The sequence below is a fragment of the Coturnix japonica genome, chromosome 6 (assembly GCF_054131305.1).
Source record: "Coturnix japonica strain WE chromosome 6, WE-NBRP24, whole genome shotgun sequence".
NCBI classification, from domain to species: domain Eukaryota; kingdom Metazoa; phylum Chordata; class Aves; order Galliformes; family Phasianidae; genus Coturnix; species Coturnix japonica.
Genome location: NC_140668.1, coordinates 36,038,908 through 36,054,466, shown reverse-complemented (window position 1 = coordinate 36,054,466; position 15,559 = coordinate 36,038,908). Strand labels below are relative to the sequence as shown.

General features: G+C 42.2%; 1 protein-coding gene and 1 long non-coding RNA gene across 5 annotated transcripts in view; one reads left to right on the top strand and one right to left on the bottom strand.

Moving 5' to 3' along the window:
• CDYL2 (chromodomain Y like 2) overlaps positions 1-10,976 on the bottom strand; it is a 52,622-nt gene extending 41,646 nt beyond the window's left edge. For 2 of the 4 annotated variants that reach the window (XR_014947808.1, XM_085551849.1), the window contains exon 1: positions 10,384-10,975. Coding sequence is in view for 2 of the 4 variants with exons in the window: in XM_085551849.1 (XP_085407975.1) it covers positions 10,384-10,407 (24 nt within the window). In the remaining 2 variants the exon portion in view is untranslated. Of the gene's footprint in view, positions 1-10,016; positions 10,218-10,383 lie in introns of those variants that run through there. The other 2 variants (XM_015874117.3, XM_085551850.1) reach the window with 2 other exon arrangements.
• Positions 10,977-11,748: 772 nt separating this feature from the next.
• LOC146760576 (uncharacterized) overlaps positions 11,749-15,559 on the top strand; it is a 43,090-nt gene continuing 39,279 nt past the window's right edge. Inside the window, exon 1 of the long non-coding RNA XR_014947810.1 lies at positions 11,749-11,888. This is a non-coding gene — a long non-coding RNA (uncharacterized LOC146760576). The remainder of the gene's footprint in view (positions 11,889-15,559) is intronic.

Below are 15,559 nucleotides of genomic sequence, written 5' to 3'. Positions count from 1 at the left end.
TGTAACCTTCTCAGAAATGAAGCTAAAGATTAGTCACATCAAAAGGAAATAAAAACAACACACAACAAAATGACTGTAGAACAGTCCTGGTTCATCGTCTGTCTCGGCTGCACTGCTACTGCAAAGTCATATTACACTCTGTATAACCAGAGGGGAACAAAAAGGCAAGTCTTGCAATCAGTAATTCTGGGAGACCTAAGTCTAAGCAGGCAGTTCCTCAGCCCTGAGGCTCACCCCTCAAGTACCTTCCACATCTTCAACGAGTGATGCATCAAATACTAAATATCCATATCCCCTTGCTACCTGTAAGTAAACGCATCTAAATAGATGTCTAAAGCACACCTTTATGATTCTCAGTAATACACTACATACTTGGTGTGTAACTGCACTTCGCAAGATCAGCTGCAGCTCCCTGTTACCAGAGATGCTTGAGCTCTTGGACTGGTGATCTATGAGTGGTAACAGGAGGAATAGCAGTATATTAATAGATGTACAAGATGTAAAGTTCTGTTAGAGTTGTTCTGAGCTTCACTAAAACGTACAATTAATATGGGCATCTAGAAATTGTACAGAAGGGTTACATTAAGCTAGGAATCATATTGATCACCTAAGGAATTCTGTCTTGTAGCCTAGGAATAAAATGGCACTCAAGAACTTTGTCCTTGTTTTGTGTACTGTAATGCAGGCATAATCTTGAGGCAGACTGCAGAAAATCAAAGGGTGTATATGCTAAGATACTAGAGCAATGGAGATTGCATATCCAAAGCAAAAGGGCTGTTTGCACACTGTAATTTATCTGTAAACGGAACTTCTTTTCCTGTATACTAACTAGGCTACAAGAACAGCAGTTAATAGTGGAGGAGAAAGACTGTATCGCTTATAAGTAAAAATTGAAGGTCCGATTCACTTTAAAAGTGAACCTTTAGTCTTCTGAGTGCAGCAGGTTGTTAGTGGTATTTGATAGGAGCAAATGAAACACACAAAAAAATAACAGCAATGCAGTTGCAGAACAATTCAAATTACAGCCCACTGCAGCCTGTCTGTAAGTGGTAACCGTGCACACAGTTCAGTGTTAGAGACCACTTCCGAGAATGAAAAATTTACTACAGCCAGCACTCACTGGAAATGCTGTAAGTCATGTCATGTCAGAAAGCCAAAGTGTGTGATGGTCCAAAAAGGCAGGAAAAAGAACCAGCATCTCTTGTATGACTCATGCCCAAGCTAGGGGACGTGTTACTGAGTTGGTAGAAGTAACTTCTTGGAAGAAGTCTTCCATCAGTTCTGCTAGCAACTCCTTGAAGCTTTCTGAGGTTCTAAGAACAACAGCTCATTATTATAAGCCACAACAGGCAGTCCACAGGTTGAGCCATGAAGTTCTCCAGTGCGTTCTTTCAGGGTAGTGAAAGATTGATGAAAGAATAATTATGCAAAGATTGCAATATTTTAAAACACACGCACACAAAAGGGTGCCATCCTTGGAGCTTGGAGTCCCTGTTATCTTGAGTTTATTAAGTTTGTGCACCCAAACTCTGTGACAGCCTAGTCTGCAATTACTGCAGCCAAATAGTGTTGTCCCTTATCAGTCATGAGCACCATTATTTATTCCTTCAAGGACTTGAGGTTATTTCCCCTGGAGTCATGTGGAAACACTTTAGTACCTAAACATAATTCCTATGACTTAATTTGCAATCCAGAACGTCTCCATTTTCTTTCTTATACAGACCTTAAGTTACATTCCTATTTAATTTTAAAGCCATATTGTTGCATCATGTTCTTAGTGAATCTAGAAAGTGGGTGCTTCCTTTGTTTATTTAGAGGCAATTTCAACCACTTCTCATCCAAAGGTAGCTTTCTCTTGGTGTCTCTCCTACATCTGTGCATTCATTGCTATGTTGGACATGATCATTCCTTCCTTAAATTAATCACCAAAAAACTTTGTGATCAACACATTTGCATTGCAAATGTCTCGAAATTCGTTATTGTGCATCTTGTTTCCATGTGAACTGTATTTAGTAGAAATTCCCCAGCACCTTTCCTGTGCTGAGACACCTGATAACCTATTACGAAAAGGCTTCTAAAAGACAAATTCATCAGGTGTATTAAGGTGTTAATGTGATTTTATGTTCTGTAACAGTCCCTTTCTCTAATAAAGAAAACAACTTAAAAAATATTATTAGAACAAATTTCAACTGTGTAAGATTTCAAAGGAAACCCATTAGCATAGTCAAGCCAATGGTACAGAAGAGCATTAAAAAGAACAACACAATGTCACATTCTATTTTGTAATTCCTTTCTTATTATGAAGAACAATAAGATACTTAAGGAGTGCACTCTCTTTTGTAGTTAGCTTGACATCTGTGAACAGCTTAAGACACCACCACTTATTGCAGTGAGTGCGAAGTGATGACAAAAAGAAGTTAGTTTTTGTGTGCCTCAAAGAATACACCAAGTTGAGCTGGTTGGTTAGAAATCGGGCTGTTCCTGTTAGTAATCAGCATTACTGGAAAAACAAACAATTGCACCACAGTAGCAACTTCATCTGTCTGTCAGGAGTTGGTGGCTTTTAATGTATATTCACATATCAATCTTTAAAGATTGATAAACATGTATTAACAATCCTGCAGAGCTTTGAGGAAGCCTAGGAAGGTCATCCAAAAAGTTCTGATGCTAAACTACTTGTTTTATATAAGTGAAAGCTATTTTTATTAATTAATTTTATTACATTAATATAACTTTCTAATAATACTGCCTCAAGAAATTGCCTCATTCCATGCATTTACTCAGATGTTTTTGTGGTTTTTTTTTAGTATATCTTTCTCCCTTTTACCTTATCTATTAGACAGAACTATGGCAGTGAGCCAAAGCTTTACTTTTAATGTGTTTGTTTTGATGTTACTTCATCACCTCCTCTATTCTTCTGGACTTTTGTTTGCATCTTCTACTTGTTGCATCTTGTTGGAATTCTGAATAGAGAGATCTCTAAAACAGAAATGGACTTTTCTGCACTGGAGAGTGACCCACTATTAAGATTTGTCCTTTAATTTGCAAGGATACTAATTAGCAATGATTAGCAATTAGATACAGAATACAACTTGTAAGGCGTGTATGTTTGTGATCTCTACAGACTGCAGCAGCATCTTAATCAATACTTATGTTTGTTTAACGACTGTGGTATGTACAAAGCTAAGAACTACCATACAGGGTCAGACTATAAGTCCATCTAGCTCAGGGTTTAGTATATTTTAATAGAAATCAGTATTGGATATCTAGGAAAATAGAATTTATAGAGTAAGTGCTGCCCTTGCGTTTCCTTCCAGATAATTAGCAGTTAAAGGATTTCTTTCTACTGAAAGGTAGAAAGTGATCTATCCTCCAAAATGCTGTTTTACTGTTCTTTGAAACCATTTATAGCTTTGATTTTCATGACATCCTAAAACAAGGAATGTGAAGATTTAAGTACTGTGAAGATGTAGTTGTTTGTCTCAGTCATTTGCCTGATCGCTTCATTTGTTGCATGCTTTTTCTTGCACAACAAGAAATAGCATTCATTACTGAATTAACTGGTCATCCTCCATTTGTTTTTCCTGTAACATTCATATCTTCCACAATTGCTTCTGCTAGCAAGAAAATCACCAAAAGGTTATTTTGAATGAAAGCCATTCCACCCTTTGCAACCTCCTGTTTGCCTTTCTTGAAGTGGATGCAACACCGCAAATGTGAAAGCACAGTGATATGACAGTGATCAGCTTCTGTTTCATTCTCAGCTGCTTTTCTAGTAATATCCCAAATTCTCTGAGGTTCACCTCTGCTAAGCAGTATTCTTGTCTCATGGACCAAATTCCTATTAAGAGCTGAAACATCTTTTTTTGGCTGAGTTTCACCTGTTCTTGTTTTGTGAGGTGTGGAAAATGGAGATGATGAAGAGATTCAATTCAAAAGCACACACCTGATCCAAATTAAAATACTAACATAGGCACACCCGTAAACTTTCTACAGTGATTCCAAGCTCTCTCCTGAATAGTCACAGCTTCTTCAGGGCTCGTTGTTGTGCATGTGCAGCCTGGATTACTTTTCCTTTCATCATTAGCTTGCATTTACAAACTCTGAATTTCAGCTGCTGTCATCGAGCTCTTAACCATCAACCTTTCCTTTGACAGTGCTAATAATAATTTATAGACTTCCAGTAACAAATATGGTTATTTTCAAATAACTGATAATTCTTCTGTACAACATTGTCCCAGTGCTGAGGCTTGGAAACTCTTATCATAACAGCCTATCATTGCTTTCTGTCTGTAAGCTTGGCTGGCCAAGAGATGACCAACCCTTCTAGACCACAGATCTGTTTCATTATCAGCTGCTCCTTTGAGGTCCTGTCAAGAGATTTTTAAAAATCCATTCACTGCAGCCATAGCCATTGCTATCCATTTGTTCATTGACTCTGAGAGTTCCGTGAGATCTGACTTCCGTCTAAAAAAGCTGAATTAACTCTTCTCCAAATCATGACACATTCACGTGTATCTGTTGATTCCATGTCTTTTTGTAGGTTCATACAGCAGAGCTCACAGACTGAGTAGTCTGCAGTCCCCTGTACCCCTTCTTAGTCCATCAGGTTCTGAGCAACTGTCAGCCAACACATTTTTATAGGATGATTCCAAATAAAATCCACAAGTTTGCATTAGCAAAGCGCCTTATGGAAGAGAACATCCTCACTGTCCCTTTTTTGCCCCTTTGAAGGAACGGACTGTGACTTTGGGTGTCGCTAGATTTCTCTTAACCACCCACCACGTGGGTCAACTGATCACTTTCAAAGGAAAGTGTACTTCTGGCAGATGCTTCAATACTTGCTTTGGTTTAGTGCTTTGTTGTAGTCTACTGATCATGCTGATGCTGTTTACAGTACTGTGGGAATCAAATTTCTTTAATAAGCCAAAAGGAATAATTGTTTTCCTACACAAGTCCAATATATCAAATTATCGAGGAAGTTTCTAGAGACCTAGCAGATTTCTAACAGTATCTTACATTATACCTGGTAATGAGATGGTACTGAAATCTAGATTCCCTGTGCAATAGAAAGAAACAGATTTAAGTGTATTTTCCTTCAGCTGTGCAATATTACCAGACTGAAATTCTGGTGATACACAAAGATTGTGATGCTGTTATTGAGCAGGCCAGAAAGGCTGGTTTTCTTTAGCCAAAACCAGAGGGTTTTCATTTGCACAGATGTAAACTGAGCCTACATTGAAAATATTTGGTGTTAAATTATTTTATATGTTCTGTTGTTCTAATAATTTTGATGCTAGGGATGACTTAATAGGGTTTTTTAAACCAATATTAATGTTATATATGTTATAAAATGTGCCACAGAAATTTTCTGAAAAATATATGGGTAAAGAGGAACAACAAAAAGGGATTGCACTGATGAAAATGTACAGAGCCAAGAAACTGTAATACTGCTAAAAGTCAAATGAATGGACAAAGAAATGCCATTTACAGCATAGCTGGCTATCACAATTACTCCATTGATTAAACAACAACAACAAAAAAAGCCAATTTGTTTCAATATTAGATCACATTTAAATTTTGCCGTTATTTAAACTAATCCCTCTCTAAATACTGCAACCTTCAGAAACAACAACTAAACAATGAGTTTATTGCCAGATATTAATTTTGAACCAATGACCAAAGTAAAACGTCATATTTATCATTCAGAAAGCAATACAAAAATTTGTTGTTTTAATCTGTTGGGTGTAAAGACTGAAACTGGTAAATGAAGGGGAAGCATGTTTAGTGCAAAGGCTTTAGTGGGAGGAAGGTCTTCACTTCCCATGTTCAGGCCTTTGAGCATGGTAAGTATTTTCAGCAGCCTTTCCAAGCAGCTGTAGGCTTGTGACGTGCACCCTGAGTTAGGTGATACTCCAGCCAGATAAAGCACTTTGTAACAAAACTAGAATATGCATAAGCAATTAATTGGTTTTTAGTATTCGAAAATATGCCAAGCAGTCTACAATGTAATGAGGAAGGTGGAGTAGTAGCAACAGTAATGTTACAGGTAAACAAGACTGTCATTACGTGAATTGTAATGTTACATATGTAGCTGACACTGGAATTTCTTCCTAAGATAACAAGTATTGCTGGAGTTATCCAGTTATACTATTGAAATTCACTTGGTATCTTTAATTTAGAGAATGATGACCAACCATGCAGGAGACACCCCAGACTAACTCTCCTTCATTGGGGTTATTTCTCAGTTTAATCCATAATCCAGATGATTGCCCAGTTTGAGGTTAAAGAATATTATCTGCAATGCAATTTGCACCAAATTTGGACAGTCCATTAGTCATTAAGGTTTCTATGGACAGCTAATAACAGAGCTTACAGGTTATCTTATTTTAGGTACAGCTGTCTTCTAAGAACTGATTTTGATAATGATAATAATTCAAAACTCTACATCTGCAAACCAAACATCACATCCAAAAGCTCAGTGGTGCTCTCTCTGAATTGCATGTCTCCACACGCAGTAAGGTTTTAGCGGGCCAAACGGTGCCATTATTATCTTCAAGTTCTGACTGTGCTGGTACTTGAGTGCAGTTGAAATGGCAAGATGTTGCAACTCATCTACAAATATTATCTTCTTAGTGGTTCACATAACCTAAAATAAACGACAGCTCATTCTTACACAGCTGCATAAACAGACTGATTTAATTGATACCTGTCACTAAGGTGGACAAGCCTCCTATCAATGGGCATTGTATCATTTCATTAAGATGCTGAGCAGCAATTCAATGCCAAAACTGCTCAGTTTAAAAAGGTGATTTTATTACTGTGATCTAGAGGTATATGCATATGGCAGTCCTGTTCAGAGACTGAGCTATAATCCTTAGATCACTCAACTCACTGTGTTGTAATATAACCTGACACAATGTTCAGGTAAGACTTCAGATTTCAACATCGTTGTCTCTGAATGTTTAACTTTATATTACCTATAAACCCCCAAAATTTTAAATAAGAGGAAGTATCTAAGTCAGCTTCATTAGCATCTCTGTGATGCCAATTAACTGCTTATATTCATCAATAAAATAGAATTTTATTGCACTAAGTGAGGTACTGTGTTAGGAAAGAAAGTTTGGAGTGCTGTTTGTATTGATCCTTTTTTTTCCTGTAAAGCTGTCTCATATGCTTTTAATGCCAGAGCCTTTCTAAGAGAACTACTTGGATTAAGACAATGTGGGAGCTAAATTCAAGATGGAGAATACAAAATATTACTTCACTTCAAATCATTGACAATAACTTCAATGCAAATCAACAAATTTGGGACTTTTTGTTTGGGATGATTGTTGCTAAAATTAATAGGATTTCCCATCTACACATCCAACAGTGTATTTCAATCATAAAGCAAAATAAGGCTGTCTTGCTGGAGGCCACTGTGGGGAAAAGGTAGCCTTCTGTCAGTCCTTTAGTTTATTATTTCTAAAGAATATGCAGTGTTGCTCTTAAATATTTAACAGGTCACCTCTTAGGAGAAAAGAAAAAAGGAATATTCCATGACTCTTAACCACTCAGAAAAGCTTCAAGTCATAAGCACGTGGAAGTCAAGCAGAGCGAGACTAGTATTTCATAAAGCCTGGATGTTAAACTGAAGTACATCCATTTTCCTTACTGTTAGCAGGAACTAAATATATATTTACGTAAAAACTTTGAAACTAATATCTATCTCTTAACTATATAATGTCAACTTTTGATGTGAAGTGTCTTGGTTCCCATACACAAATCTAGAACTGACTACCAATCAACAGAATTCCCAATGGATGTTCTTGAGCTTCTAGAATAAATTGGTAACTGTATTATGGTTCTACAAGAAATATAAAAGGAGGAATTCCCGGTGACTACATGCTACTCTTAGCTAGAAAATGGCACCCAGTTAACCAAACACCGAGGTTATTTTGGCTGTGGTCTTACATTGCTTTACATATAAAGATATTCCTTGAATTTACCTTGAATTTTGAAAGGTTAAAAAAAAGAGATGTGCCAATGGGATGAATGTGCAGGAAGGAACAGGGAGATCAGTGTGGAGTCATCTTTCAAATAAAACTGCAACATGCAAACTTGCTGCCTACAGACGCAAAAACTCATTGACTTTCTTGATGTTTCTTCTGACCTCAGTCAAGGAAAGCTTCATGGAGATGCAAAATGTAGCTGGATTGACAACCTAAGTCCTACACGCTTTTTGCCCACATGTTGGATGTAAAGCTGAAGATTTTACACCACAGCCAGCTGCAGACGGTCATATACCAAACACCTCAAACAAGAAATGAATAGCCAGACTTCCACTTACCTGTTAAGATGGATACGATTCTACCATATTCCACAATGATAAGCAAAAGCACAACAAAGAAGGGAAGTGATTCAGAGGCATCGAACCACAAGACTAACAATTCACATTCATCTGTATGAATGACTGCAAAGTGGCTGGGCATTAAAGTGATGGCAACTTGGCTTGTAAGCCTGCCTTCTCAGAACACCTCCATGCTGGGTTACTATTTGAGCAGTGTCACTCATGTGCCAAGCAGTAGAGCTCAATGCACAGCCCACATCCAACCACCAAATGCCGTTGTCTTATAATAACATGGAAAAAAAATGACAAAAAGGAGCAGAATTTTTAAGTAATGAGTAGGAGCTGAACTAGCAAAGCTACTGTTAACCCAAGAGGCACTGGCTTTATTTCTTTTCAGAACTAATCCAGACACCTAAGGAAAATGTAGACAAGAGAAGGCAAAGGTCCTCCAAGCATCCCAGAAGTTATAAATACAAAATTCGATCACTTGAGTTTTTTTGGGTCAAAGCTGTTCTTCATAGAACTCCCACTGGCTCCACCAGAGCCACAACAGTAATAGAGCTGATATGCAATAGCCTTAAAATTACAAAGTAGTGTGACAGATACTGCAAAATGGTGGGGAAAAGGTCAACGATACTATTCAAATCATCGCGTGTTTCTGATCATTTAACGCCGCTTAGGAGGGTTTAAGTGCTTTTTGCTTCAAAGGTCCGTGTCCCACTCAGTAAAATACAGCCCTGATAGAGCGGTGTCATCCCATAACTATCACCTTTGTCAGGGAGTTCGAAAGACCGTGACAAAGTAAAAAATGTCCATGTGGAACCTGCCAGATCCTCCTGCTCTCGAGCTAAAGAATCGACACCATATCACCAAACAGATAAGTCCAGCTGCCTCCACCACGGCGGTGGTTCCACACCCAAGCACACGCAGATGGCGGATCGGTCCCATATCACCGCCGTGCAGACCCAACTGGAAGGCACTCACTTCTGCCTCAACCCAAAGCTGCGAGCTCCAGACAAGCACCGCACAAACAGCCGCTTCACCAGGAAAAAGCCTGGTGAGGTGCTCCACGCCAAGAACTGCTGTCGGACATCCAGGATTTTTGTTTGTCTTTGGTGGCAGACTTCCACCCCGATTCCACTGACTGGAGCTGCGTGCGTTAAACACTTGGGTCCAGTCATTCTCATTTTTAATCTCTGTTTTCCCCCTTCTTCTCTGGCACGGCGCGAATGTCCACAGTCTTCGCAGTTACGGCACCAGAACCTGGTGCCTGAGGTCGGATTTTGGCTGGGGCCGCCCTCCAGCTCCTCTCTCCGCACCCCGCACTTGGGGCGGCGGAGCCCCCAGCCTCGCCGTGCCGCGGGGGGCCGGGGCCGGCTCGATGCCGGCTCGATGCCTCTCTCCCTCCCTCCCCACCTCGCACCCCGGCCGGAACGGGGCCGCAGCCGTCGCCAAACTTCGGATCCCACTGCGGGGCCGCTCCGCTCCGTACGGCCCGGCCCGTCGCCTCCCCCGCCGCCCCCGCAGCACCCCGGGAGCGAGGTGAAGCAACCTGGCGCCGGCTCCTGCACTTTGCACAGCGGGCGCAGAGCCGCCTCCATCCCTGCGCCCGCCGGCAGCGCTACGGCGCATTTTTTCGCACTAATCTGCACATTCAGCACGTCCAGAGCGCCCGTGACTTTACCTGGACTTTCTCCACTCTCCGAGCTCATCACACCGCGATCACCTCCCCATCCTACCGCTAACTCTCGCTCTCCCTCACTCCTTCCTCCTTCTCCCTCTCAAGGCCTGCTAAGATCGAGCCCGATGGAAAGTCGAGAGAGAGAAAGAGAAAGAGAGGCAGAGGGAAGGGAGGGAGCAGCTCCATCCCTCCCTGCCCCCCCCCGCCGTCACCCGGCGCACACGCCAGCCCTTTCCCCCCACCCCAGCCCTTCCCTCGGCGATTTCCTCCGCTCTTCGGAACTACGAGGGCTCCGGGAGCGGTTCCCGGCGCTGCCCTCCGCGGCGCCCCGGCCGGCTCCCCCCCCACCCCACCCCGCGGCCCCCGCTACCTCGTAAAGGTCCCCCGAAGCCATGCTGGGTTGCGGGACTGGGCTCCTCTCCTCGCCGTCTCCCTCTCTCTCTCTCTCTCCACCTCTCCCGCTCGCTCTCTCTGTTGAGTAAACTGTGTTTTGCAGAATGACAGGCTTCGGGGCTGGCTGTGCGCAGAATCAGAGGCGAGGAGAGGCAGAGAGGCAGGCGGCGGGGCTGGCGTAACCAGCAGCAGCTCGGGCGCACAGCGCCGAGAGCCGCGTCTCCCCCGCGGCGGCGGCGGCGGCGGCGGGGCCGGCACCCCCCCCCCACTGCTGCTGCTGCTCCTCCTCCTCGCCCGCCGCCACCCTCCTCACCCTCGGGCACCGGGACGGCTCGCCCCTACGCCCTCCAGCAGGGAAAGTCCCGTGGCCGTACGGAGGGCGGCCTCTTCTTCTTTTTTTCTTTCTCTCTCCCTTTTCCTCTCCCCCCCCTCCTCTTCTTTATAGCCCCCCCCCCTCCTCTCTTCTCGCACTTCAAACTCTTTCCTCGGCCGAAATAAATAAATAAATAACATATAAATAAAAGGGGCGGGGGGGGGGGACAAGGACAGGCCTCGCGGGAGGGGTTGGGCCCGCGGAGGGCCGCGCTGCCGCCCGCCCAAGGTCACGGCGTAGCGTTGTGCGGGGCCGGCTGAGCTCCGCCGGCTGAGCTCGGGCGGCCCTGGCGGGCACCATCCCGCCCCTTCGGCGCCTCATGGCCGCCCCACCCACCCCGTGGCCGTCGCCGAGGAAATGGAGGTGGTGGGGCTGCTCCCGAGAGTCCCTCGAGTGGTGCAGGCTAAAAAGGGGATGGAGGACTCGTGGACCTTCTCATCCCCACCGGGCACCCACCATTGACAGTGTGAGGAGAAGCCTCTCCTGCTCCTTTGCAGCCATTTTGCAAATTAGCCAGCCCTCTCCAGGAAATGGAAGCCACTGACCTCCCACAACTTGGTCTTTGCGCTGAGCTGCTGGGCAACCAGCTCCCGTTGTGACATAGTGCAGCTGATGCCATTTTAGAACCTTCTGGGCCCACTCCTTGGATGCGCCATCCCAATGCAGAGCCTCGGCGCAGCTGCCAATGCAGATCCACCAATGCAGATCCATCATGGCCCTTGACATCCTCCTGGCCCACATGAGGCCTCTATGAGCAAGTGGTCCCGCATGGAGCTCATCTGCCATGCCCTCAGGTTGCGGGAAGACCAGAAGCTCCCAGTCTCTCTACAGCCGCTCCAGCCATTACCCACCATTGCCATCTAGCATTTCTTTCTTCAGACTTTCCAAGTTAATGAGGAATTTCCTCACCAACTTGGCCATAAATTAGGCCAAATTCACCAGTCATACGTAGAAGCTCCACTTTCTGCCAAACAGTTGAGTTTTGAGGAGATGGAAGCTGGCTTGTGGGATGCCAGCATGCTGTGCTCCATGAAGAAAAGGATTCCATTTCTGTGGAGGTTTCTCAAGAAGCTTCGTGGCTGTATGCTGTGAAGGAGTTCTTCTTCCAGGTAAAGCATGAGTGTCTCCTCAGTGTTAGCTTTCTTGTCATGAAAGAGCTCAGTTAGGCTTTGCTCAGATCAGCTCTTCACATCTTGCCTTTGTGGCTGTCCTCGTAGTGGCTTTTAGACTCCATGTTTTCACCTTACAGCCAACACACAGCTAGTAGTCATTGCTTTGGGAACGATGCTCAATGCCGTGCTCTCTACCTTTGCTGTAGTTGTGGCTTTTGCTCATTTTATTGTCATTTTTCACCTACTGAGTTCAGCCCTTTACGTTGTACTGCACTCCATGTTCATGTGAGACTTTGCATAGTCCACACTATCATCTGAGTAGCGGATTGGAGCTGGTTGGTGAATGTGATGCAGTAAGCCCTGGTATGGTTAATAAATATTGCTGGTATGGAGCGCTGAATTATTTGTGAAATTTCATTTTCAACTCCAAATCTCAAAAAGTTGCAAGTGGGGTAAAGCCAAAGACTCTTCCAACTGTGAGGGTCCTTACTTTAAATACTGATACTGGGTATTTTTAATGTTGTCAGTTTTGATCATGAAAGTAGGAAATAGCACATACACATACAGGTCCTGATTGACCCAGTCTCCTCTACTGTGAATATTACCTCTGATGATTATGAACTTGCCAGCTAACCAGTTTAGTATTGACTTACAGTTCAATAAAAACTATCTTATAGTAGTTTGGAGCTTAAAGACATGTATGGTTCATGTGGTCTGTTAGATGGTGCGATAATACTGAATTCCAAAGGACAGGCAACTCTGCTTATTTAAAACAACGCCATTTCTTTTCTTGACTGAAGTAACTGGAGGGTTTTTCTCTGATTGCCGATTTGCCGGCAATATTTTGATTTTTGAGATTTTATATTTAGAGAGTAAAATGTTGAATGGATTAAGAAATTCTGTAAACTACGTGTGCCTTTAGCAGTTTTAGCAATTAATGCAGCAAAATTTTCTTAATTCCCAAGAAATGCATTGCTTAATAATCACACCCCATGGTTTCTCCTTGATAAATCCATTACTTTGCCTTATAGTAAACTGAGCTTTATTGTTTACGGTATCGAATCACTTCTCTACCGCTCTTGTTGAACAGGGTATTTCTTTGATAAGTAGGCATTTTAATATATTTCTCTTCAAAATCTGTTTTATTCCACCTACTATTTTGCTGTTTTCTTCAGCAATTAAAAAAAAAAAGAAAAAAAAAAAGATGGCAGTCAAACCCAGTGAGTCGTTTTCAGGTGTGCTCTTCAATATCCCTCTTCTGATATTGTTGCCAGTCCTTGTAGTATCAACTCACTAAGTAGGTTAATAGGTTTGAATAGGTTAAGAAACATCCCATCCCAAGAACGTGTCTCTTCTCTTTCAAGGCATGTCTAATAACCAGAGGTTTCTTGCTGGGTTTTGGTGTTTTTCTGCTCTCAGACAACTAAAATGAGAATACCAACCTTGCCCACACTGGAAAGAATATCCACGAGCTGATCTGTATTTTCAAAGGCATATTTACGTTGTATGTGTTTAGATTACATGAACGCTGTCAATATTGTTGCCTTAAGATTTACAACCCAAACAAATATTAGTTCGGAAGTTCTGAAAAGATGAATGCTTTAGTAAATACTTTGAAGAGGGGAAACATCTTTTTCCTGATTACTCATTCCTTGTGTTAGAGCGCACAGTCTCTTGGGATGCGGTGGTGTGTGAGTCAATAGTGAGGAGCAGAAAGAGGGCTTTTGCAATTGTCAGCCACAGGAAAAGTTGATTGTGGTTTCAGCGTATTTCCCAGTCATTCCATAGAAGACAAGATTTTAAGTTAAAAAAAAATCCAGCTGACTTTCCTTTGCCCAGCAGATCTGTAATGTGACTTGTTGGGTTATGCAGCATTGCTCTGAGTCCTTTGGAAAGAATAGAGAAAGTTCAGACTATTACCTATCTTTTCAAAGATGTTTCTGTTGAGAGATTTGCTGTAAATAAAGACTGACCAATTTTAATGGTCTTTAAATATCAGCATCCTTACTCTAAACTGAAATTGTTGCAAAATCCAGATTTTTGTACCAATTTCAAACCCTGAATTGAATGTTTTTGCTAAATACATGATTATTCATGACTCTTATTGTCTCACCGCCTTCTTCTGTTTCCCATCCCAAGAGAGTAATGCAAGCAAAGGAGACATTCAAAGTGTGGTACGTCACGTTTGAACACTTGGTTTGGTGGATGCTCTGGTTTCCGCTACTTCAATTACAAGAATTATCTCTTGGACTGAATAAAATTAAAAATGAAACTGTTTTATTTCAGAAAGCTAAAATACTGTTGTCATAGCTGTGCCATTGATTTGTTATTGATCGTTTAGTCAGTCTGTCCAGTGCTATGCAAATAGTGTTGGTATTGTACAGTCAATAATACGCTTTCCCCAAGGAGTGTACACTCTAATAGTGCGTTTTGGCAGCAAGCTCCATGAGAAACTGCTGCAAAGAACCGCATCGTGTCTTCAGGAGGAAGCTAAATGGTGAGAGAGAATGATTTGGTACATGAAGAAATTGAGGGAATTCCTGTATTAGGAAGCAGGGAGTTATTAAAATTAAATGAGAGAATGGTGCAAACAAGGTATGGATGGGAGGATGGAGAGAAGGATGAGGAACCAAAGGAGAAAACAAAGGGGAAAGCTGTGTGAAACTTTGTCTGTGTGGGGTTGTAAGAGGGGGTGGGGAAGGGAGGCAAAAGGGCGTATTGTAGCAAGTGGAAGTGAAGCTGGGAGTAAAGTAACACAGTGACTCAGTGACTATCACCAGCAAAAGAAAGGAGGATGACCAGAACATGAACAAGTGTCAGTTAAGGTAAAAAAGAAAATAAAATAGTTCTAGTGAGTTCATGAAGGAAGAAGATCTGACAGGAAGTGATGATGAGCAGGAAGAGGAGAGTTGCTTGTGGCGTCTCTGTTCTGCCTGGGTGAGGGATTTCCTGGAGTTTGGTGCCGTGATGGCTGTGTACTATTTGGTCTGAGAGAGAGCTAACGTATCCCAGGGAGTCTGCCAGGAAAACTGTCAGAGAAATGGTGTCAAGTAGAAGTAGTAGGAGGTCAGGTAGGAGTTGCCAAACTGGATGAGGAAGTCCCTACCATAGAGCTAGTACCTAAAAAGAAGGAAATCGATGGACATGAAAATGAGAAGGCACCAGTTTTTTTAATGATTGATTTATGTATTTTGTGAAAAGAGGAGGTAAACTTGGGAAAAGCCCAATACGCTTTGTGCTGCGCCATGCTGTGGTCGTTTGATTTTGATGCTAAATGTATTCCTCCAAACCCTTCTTTGGAGCTTAAAACATACAGTTGCCTATCAACAAGAGGAAATGTTTGAAACAGAATCTGAAATACCACAGTGTAATGAAACAAACAGTAATATCTAGAAAACAAAGTGATGATTATTTGTTAGTGTACAGCAAATACTCCAGATTAGAACCTTTCTAATGTTGAAAATGTACTTAATAACAGGTGTTCCAAAAACCATCTTTGCTTCCCGCAAGTGATACAGATTCTGTTCTGTTCTATTAAGTGTGACCAATACAATATTGCCTCATTCTGGAAAGGGGAAAAATTGAAGCTTTGACCAGGAACGTATGGGAAAAATGAATGCCAGCTAAAATATGCAGAAGATGACAAAATATTCATTATGGTTAATATT